The sequence below is a fragment of the Momordica charantia genome (assembly GCF_013281855.1).
Source record: "Momordica charantia cultivar OHB3-1 chromosome 10 unlocalized genomic scaffold, Mcharantia_2.0 BLBB01000010.1, whole genome shotgun sequence".
NCBI lineage: Eukaryota > Viridiplantae > Streptophyta > Magnoliopsida > Cucurbitales > Cucurbitaceae > Momordica > Momordica charantia.
Genome location: NW_028275158.1, coordinates 6,108,742 through 6,116,962, shown reverse-complemented (window position 1 = coordinate 6,116,962; position 8,221 = coordinate 6,108,742). Strand labels below are relative to the sequence as shown.

At 31.6% G+C, this 8,221-nt stretch overlaps 1 protein-coding gene across 1 annotated transcript; it reads left to right on the top strand.

Annotated features, from left to right (window-relative positions):
• Positions 1–1,728: 1,728 nt before the first annotated feature.
• On the top strand, positions 1,729–2,871 carry LOC111008312 (early nodulin-like protein 15). Its single transcript, XM_022280967.2, has 2 exons — positions 1,729–2,052; positions 2,173–2,871. The coding sequence occupies exons 1-2, from the start codon at positions 1,875–1,877 to the stop codon at positions 2,676–2,678; spliced, it is 684 nt and encodes a 227-aa protein (XP_022136659.1). The 5' UTR covers positions 1,729–1,874; the 3' UTR covers positions 2,679–2,871.
• Positions 2,872–8,221: the final 5,350 nt, after the last annotated feature.

Here is an 8,221-nt window from a genome sequence, read left to right as displayed (position 1 = left end):
CCCTTTTGTTTCCCCTCTCTCTCCCTCTCTCATTCTCATTTAAATTTTATAGGGAAAGAAAGTAAAATAGTTGCAAATTTCTTCAACTTCAATGAAATCTTTCGATTTGTAGGGACGGGGATTAAACTCCAGACTTCTAGAAAATGTGGGTACACATTTCAAAGCTCAAACATACTTATATCATGATTTACCAATTTTACTGTAACCAATATACTTTCAATTATATTTTTTGAGAGATTTTCGTTTAATCAATGTCTACTTTATTAATTATTTCTTTTATTTTTAAACAAATTTATAGTTTTATGAAATATATTTTCTTAATTTTTCATTTTGAAAATCAAACTTTTCGAAGAACGTTAAACAATTCCCTAATAATTTAGCTTTCATTTAAATTTTAATCATCTGTATATTCTTTATCATTTTTTCTCAATTTCATTACTTTTAAAATTCATATAAAATATTTAATATTTAAAATTCAACAAAATATATTCCTTCAAATTTGGAATTCCATTAAAAAAAAAAACTGTGTTCCAAAAATTGTAATATACGTGTGTTGCTGGCTAGTATATATAAATGTTAACTAATTGGGTCCGAGGGAGATCGTCCTACTATTAACACCTCTCCCTTTTTAAGGTACACCTCTTACTTTCAAGTCTGATCGTAATTTTTCTAATAATAAGTGGGGTGGGGATTTAAATTTTTGACCTCTTAGTCAGAGATAGATATACATATTTTTGAATCACACCTATCACAAACTACTTTCTTTTTTATTATTTTATAATATTCTATGTTATAAACGAAGACGGATAATCTATTTTGAGAAAATGCGGAAATGTGTAATAAAACTATGTTCAAGCCCACCATTTGAAAGATGAACAAAATAGGATATCACATCATACATTAAATGAAAAAAAAATATTTTTTTTGTCAAAACGAATACAGTTCAATGATAATTGATATATATCTCAAAAGAGATTGTGTGATGTACTTAAAAAAAAAAAGTACACACCAATCATGCCACACAAAATTTCTACTATATAGAATTTTAATAACAAAGACTAAAATAGACATTTTTATGAAATTCAAGGACTAAAATAGAACTTCTGAAAACTATAAGCACTAAAATATAATAAATATAAACCTTAGGTTAAACACTAAGAGTTTGATATCTAGAACTTTTAGAGTTGTGTTTATTAAGTTTGTATACTCTAAAAAACTTACAATTATAAGTCTCTCCAACTTATAAGATTATATCTATTTAGTCTCTGTGTCTAAGATTAACTTTTAATTTTATGTTTAATAAGTCTATCACTACCATTAATTTCGCTTCTGTAACATAATTCTTAAATAATATGTCAACATGTTAACATAAAAGATAAGGTGATCAACCACATAAACCTAATTGAGAGTCCAAAGACCTATTAAAATAATTTGTATATTATATTTGAATTTTTCAAACTTTTTTTTTAGTATTTTAAATTATAAAAAGGTAAAATAAAAGAGATCTTTACTACCGACCAAATATGATGGGAAAGGATGTAAATGGTTATCAAAACAGAAAGAGAGAGTATTTCAAAATATGGTTAATTTAATATTGAGATCCACTGAATTCATACTTAAAATAGGGGAAGTTTGAGATTTTCAAAACAAAAAATAGCCACAAAGCAATACCTTCCACACCCCAAATTTAGGATCAAGCCAATCCACTTGCCTATTTCTCTTCTTTTTCTTCCCTTTGGCATTGGAGGAGAGGAACAACACCAATTTGCATACCATTTCTCTCCCTCTCTTTTTCTCTCTCTTCAGCTCCAAAGAGAGAGTGGCCAAAGGGAAAAACCGACCTTCCAAAAACAAAACAAAACAAAACAAAAAATATGGACAAAATGCATCTTACTTTGATGGTTGCCACCCTGAGCTGCCTAGTTTTGATGGAATCCGTGAATGCATTCACTCATATTGTCGGTGGGAACCACGGTTGGAGGGTGCCCGACAACAAAACCTTTTTTCAAGATTGGGCTAAACCCAGAACCTTTGGTGTCGGAGACAAACTTGGTACGTGTATACCTATCTGTTTGTCTTAAGCTTTTAATTCGAGTGGTAGTTTACAAGAGATCTTGCATTTGTTGGTTTGTTCATCACTAACCGTGTTTTTGTTGGTTTTCTTTGTGCAAGTTTTCCCGTACCGACCCGGCGCCAACAACTTAATGGCAGTGAAGAAGCCAGATTTCGACAAGTGCGAGCAAGATGACCCGATCAACATGTACTTCCAAGGCCCAACCATCTTGGAGCTCACCAAGCCTGGCGACTACTACTACTACGATGGCATTGGGAAGCACTGTGAAGCTGGCATGAAGCTCCACATTGTAGTTGGCACCAAAGAGGGAAGCTCTGGTGAGAATATGCCTTTCAAGCTTGACACTTTTGTCATTCGTACCTCCTCTCTCACTACCACCTCCGCCGCCACCGCCCCGGCCGCTGCCGCCTCTGGCCCCTCTGCCACCGTCTTCGCTGCTTCCTCTGGCCCCTCCGCCACCGTCTCCGCTGCCTCCACTGGCCCCTCGGCCTCTGCCTCCGCCACCGCCGCGGCTCCGAAGGCCTCCGCTGCCACTGCCACTCACAAGCTTGGCTTCGGAGTAATGTTGGTGGCCATGGCTTTGTCGATGTTCCTGCTCGTTTGATGAAATATGCTGCTGCCTTTGAATGTATTTAAAAGCTTCAACAATTTCGTTTTTGTGGTTTGAATTATTCTTTTCTCTTTTTGGTTTAAATAATGTTATATTCTTTTAAAGAAAGTTCATTTGGAAAGATGAGGTAGTTTGGAGACTTTATTTCGAAAGATATATGACAAGTTCTCAACATCTTCTGGTTTAATTTGGTTTCCTGATCTCAAAATGCCTTGTTTTTTAAATGATTTTTTTCTTTTTTGGAAATATAAATTTTGATTCCCATTTTAGATGCTGTATTTTGTATTTGTTGAGCTTTTAATATTTTTTACATTTTTACATTTAGTTTTATCGTTAAAAACACCATACAAATTGAAACTTCAAGAAAATCGTCACCAACTATACATTTGTAATAGTGTTGTATTATTTTAAAAAGTTATATGAATTAAGGCTGCCAAAATATGTGAGTTCGAATTTCAAATGATATATTAAAATTGAGTTTCAATAAATTTTTAGAAAAATATTAAATGGGCCGGTCAAAATTTCCAGATGAAAACCCATAGCTATGACAGTAGGCCCAAAACTACACACTGGGCTCAATAAAAGAGGAAAAGCTCTTATATGGTGTTAGTGTTTAAACAAAATTTTGAGAGTTTGTGTTTTTTAGTTGAAGACGTGGAATGAGGATTCGGATCTCTGAGGTTGATGATAAATATCAATAAAGTTTTTTTATCGGTGATATCGATGTCTTTTTAATATCTTTATCCATTATTTTGAATATATGATTAATCATATATATGTTCTTAAGGAGAAGTCGTAGTAAAGCATACGTAATTGTTGTAAAAAAAAAGAATAATAATACAATTGAATAATGATAAATAAAGTTAAAAGTAGTAAGATTTTGTTACATATTTTTTCTCCTCAAATTACAATATTCATTTCAAATATATTGGGTAGAAAACAGACTTTTTATTTTATTTTATATATATAGTGAATAAAAAAGGGGCAAAAATGACAGGAAAAAGAAAAGTGGTGGAAGGAGAAAAGTAAGCAGGCATACAGTATAAAAGTCCCAAAACAAAATGAATGAATTCCACTCATTTAATTTAAAGTGGCATTTTATATATTAAGAATATTATCATTTCTTTCCTTTTTTTTTTTTTTTTCCATTTTCGTTTTGGGCAAAATATAATTATATATTAAGAATATCTCACATATACCTTTCTGTCCCTCATTTTATCATTTGGTTGCTGAAATTGACTTCTCTATTTCCCCACCCCCACCTTCCCTTTTCCCTTTTCCTTCTTTCATTCTTCCTCAATCTTTGAGATGATTTTAATATTTTAAACATAAATTTATGGTTAAATTATTATAAATTCAATCCACCACTAAAATTTATTGAAGGGACGTATTCTTTCACACTTATTTGCAATATTACGGGCAACCTTTATTGCCAATCCAAACATAACTCAACTGGTTAAGACAATTATGTACAGATATAATTTATATCTATTTAGGAGGTTGTTGAAAAGTCAAGTTTATATAATTAGTATATGAGTTTGTTTATCGGGTAATTGAGTGCACAAGTTCAACCCATTAATAAATTACTTGAAAATATTAAACTTTAAGACATAAGTAGAGGAGGTATGAAATTTGTATTTAGATTGTAAATTTAGAAAATCGACAGGTAGGAGTAGGCTTGAGGCAGTACCGTCAAAACTTATTAGCGTGTTCAATAAACTCTATACTTACAAATTCACCGGGCAAACACGAGTTCATTATCTCAAGTCAAACCCACCTAAATTCTCACCCCATACACTTCAATGAGATATTGATTTTTTAATTCTTGTAAATAGAAAAGTTTGAATTACATTGATTTTCTCGACTATATGTAACTACACAAGCTCATATTTGAAACTCTAAACGACGCAAATCTCAACTTTTCAAACTCAAAGAGGCAAATATCTCTAATGAGATAGAAAATAGTCCATTCCTTAATTATTATTGAAAACCCTCATGTGCTATATATATAATAGTATCAAAGATTGATGATACAACATTTTATTTGGTAATTTTAATTTGCATTAAGGGTACCACTGCTCCGATGTGTCTCTTCAACATTGCTAAGGGCGGTGGCAATCATTGGGCCACCGGCCCGTGATTGGGAGGTGGGCCATCTGCTGACGTGGACATTAATTTCACACCTATCCAACAAAAATTAAAATGAAGGTCCACATCAGCAAGACCCGTAGTTTGATTCGGTGGGACAGCCAATCACGATCAGAGGATCTGCCACGTTTGGTTGGGCGGGGGAATAAAAGCAGCAAGAACTGGGCCTGAGGAACAAAGGCCCAGTTGGCAATCCGATTCCACGGTGAAAACGAACCAGGTGATCGAGATGAATAGTTGTCTGATGCTTACGTGTATGGCCAGGATTGAGTCTGGCTGGGGACAGGAGGATAAGGGAGGAGATTGTCTGCGGGTGTTGTAGTGTGGAATCTAAACCACAAACCCTTGGCCGGTTTTGGGCAACAAGATTTTCTTTTATTTTCTTTTACTTTTTTTTAAATAATGAAAATAAAATTATGTTTTTCCAACCATTTGAGAAGGAGATTAAAAAATTTTAGATACTCGGATTCCAGGCAATCATGCTTGTAGCTACTTAGCTTCGTACACCTTTTAACGGTTCAACTAAACTGACGTTTCATTTTTTAACTTAGAGAATGCATTCTTTCATTCTCATTTAAACGATAAATCAAACAATTAAAAACTTCTCCACATAATTTTACAAAACATTAATCCAACATCTTAGATAAATTCAAGATCTCTAACTCATTATTCGAGTATTATATAAGTTTTCCACCTTTGGATTACACAAATTCAAATTTATGCAAGCTTCACTAATCTCACAGAACAATCTGTCTGGCTCCACTAATCTCACAAAACGATTTGCTTGGCTCCGCGATCCATTTCATGGGGACAAATATGACATGACAAAACCTGAACCAATCGTGCATGTTTTCTCTACTTTTTTGGTTTAGTGTTTCAAGAGAGGCGCAGTCTTAATGGGGATAGTGAGAGTCAGATCTCATGGTATTCAAAATCAGGCTTAATAAGGCAATGACCAAACAAGCCAAAAATGGTCATAAATTTAGGGGGAGAGAGAAAGGAAAAGGAAAAAGGCTAGTTTTAGAGAGAGAGAGAGATAGGTGAAAAAAAACAGCAGCAGAAGAGAATTTGGGGCGATGTGTGTTTTAAAGGCAGAGAGAATTGATTGGGAGTTTGCAGTTTGCAGAGTGGCAGCCTACAATCTCTATGCCGCCCAATGCCCATCTCATTCCTTCACGTCCTCTCTCTCTGCCTATTTTCTACCTTTTTCAAATCATTGACTTTCAAAATTTATATTTTTTCTTTACTTCTTTTTCAAAAGACATTAATTTATTGTATTCAAATCACCTCGTGAAACATATCTCTATGTTTTGGAAATAGTTAGGCTTTGTTGGATAAATATTTCGTTTCTTTTATGCTTGTTTGCTTTCAATTTTTATTAGAAACACGCTGTGAAGAACTCCAAAAACAAAACTAAGTTTTTTAAAACTACTTTTTCTTAGTTTTTAAATTTTAGCTTTGATTTTGAAAATGCTTTTATATGTTAGATGATGAGATATGTAGGTGAAAGTAGTGTTTACAATTTTAATTTCCAGAACTAAAACAAAAAAGAAAATGGTTACTAAAAAGCTCTTTTAACTATCAACTCTGTGAGCAAAAATCTTGCTTACCAACTTTAAATTTTTTACGAGTAGGAGCCCTAGGATGGTTGCAACAACGGAAGGAGAAAATAAATACTTTTTTTCTTTTTGTGCTTGGTATACGATCCAAATCCTATTTCTTTGTTTGGTAGAATTATTTTTTAAAATTATTTTTGGATTATATGATTAAATGACAACTTCTTTTATGTTGGGAGTGTTTTCAAATTTAAAATTTGAAACTATGAAATATATAATTACATCAAAAAAAGTTTAAAAATTTTATAAAAATATTATTTCATGTGTTACAAACTCATTTTAATTTAGATGGAACCAAATATTGAACTTGTCTAATGGTTATAAATATATTACTAAATATATATTGAACAAATTTTCAAATTGAGATTCAATTTTCAAATATGCTTCCAAATACATATTCAAAACACTTAAAACATGAAATAAAATTCCTTTTTCATGGAATCTTTCTTTTTTTTTTTAATAATTTATGTTTTGGGATCACCAATCAAATGCTACTTCTTGTTTTTTTTTCCTAATAAATAGTTTTGAGATAACTTTTGAAATTAATATTTTTAAAGTGAACTTGCATAATTTTCGGAAAAGTGAAAATATCTATAGTCAATCAAAAGGATTTTTCAAAAGATTTGGGTTTCGTTGCATTGCTAAAACTGTTTTGAAATTTAAAAAAGAAAAAATAAATAAATGCTTAATTGGCGATTCTTTCGAAAAAGTGTCAATAGAATATATATACGTGAACCCATTGTTGCTATATTTTAGAATTCTAACGACATAATTTTGAAATTTCTAATAACACTTTTGGTCATAGATCTAAATATCATGATAAATTTGAACACTAAACTAATTATAATTCGTACTTTTGGGAACGAAACATACTAATTACAGCATAAGAAAAAACATAATTATTTTTAAAATTTGTTCACAAAAGTCATGAGTGGAAGAGCGTCAAATAATTAAATTTCAAGTTTATACGGAAAGAAAATAGAAGAATCAAATCATGGGCAGTTATGGAAAATGAAATATTAATTTCTGTTGACTTTTAGTAAAATTTCCATAAATACATGTTATCTCTTATTATATCTTTTTGCTCTTATGGAATGAGAAATGGAAAGTTAGAATCTCTGTACCCTCTTTTTCAAGAAAAAGTATAAATAGTATAGTCCCTCCCCACTTCATAACTTTTTTTTTCCTTTGAAAGAATAAATATATTTGTTGTTAAGAATTATAATTATAAATTTTTAGGTTACCAATTTTAATTATGTAATTTATTTTTAAAATCGCAATTAAATTTGAAGATTTGATAAAAAGGGAACGATTTAAAATTAATTTTCTTAAGAGGAAAATTTGTAAATTGAAAAATTAATATTTAAGAAAAATCTAATAACACCTACATATCATCTCACTGCACCCGTACCTTAGTCAACTGAGATATTTTGTGTACGCCACTGGTATTTATTCGATGACTCCTTCGTGAAAAGACATTTATGCCCTTCTCAAATTTAATAGAAATCTAAATAACGTGGAATTCGTAAAAGTGAAATTTATGTTTTAAAAAAGATTATTAAATAAAAAAGAATAGTATTGATAATTGGATAAAATAATTCAGTTTTCCAATGGATAGTAATATTAAATTAAGTTGGTGGATGGCATTTGGCAATTTGACGACTGATCCACGTCGCACGTGTACCCTCGCACGCACGTGTGTAGCAAACCGTTCGAAAGAAATGTACGTGTCACGTGCAAGGCCGTTAAAAGGTAAAATAAAAGAAGAACACG

Bases quoted from the DNA above. Each gene is read 5' to 3' on its own strand.
- LOC111008312 (XM_022280967.2), top strand. From the start codon at position 1,875: ATGGACAAAATGCATCTTACTTTGATGGTTGCCACCCTGAGCTGCCTA. The intron at 2,053-2,172 runs GTACGTGTATAC...TCTTTGTGCAAG, and splicing joins TGGTGTCGGAGACAAACTTG to TTTTCCCGTACCGACCCGGC.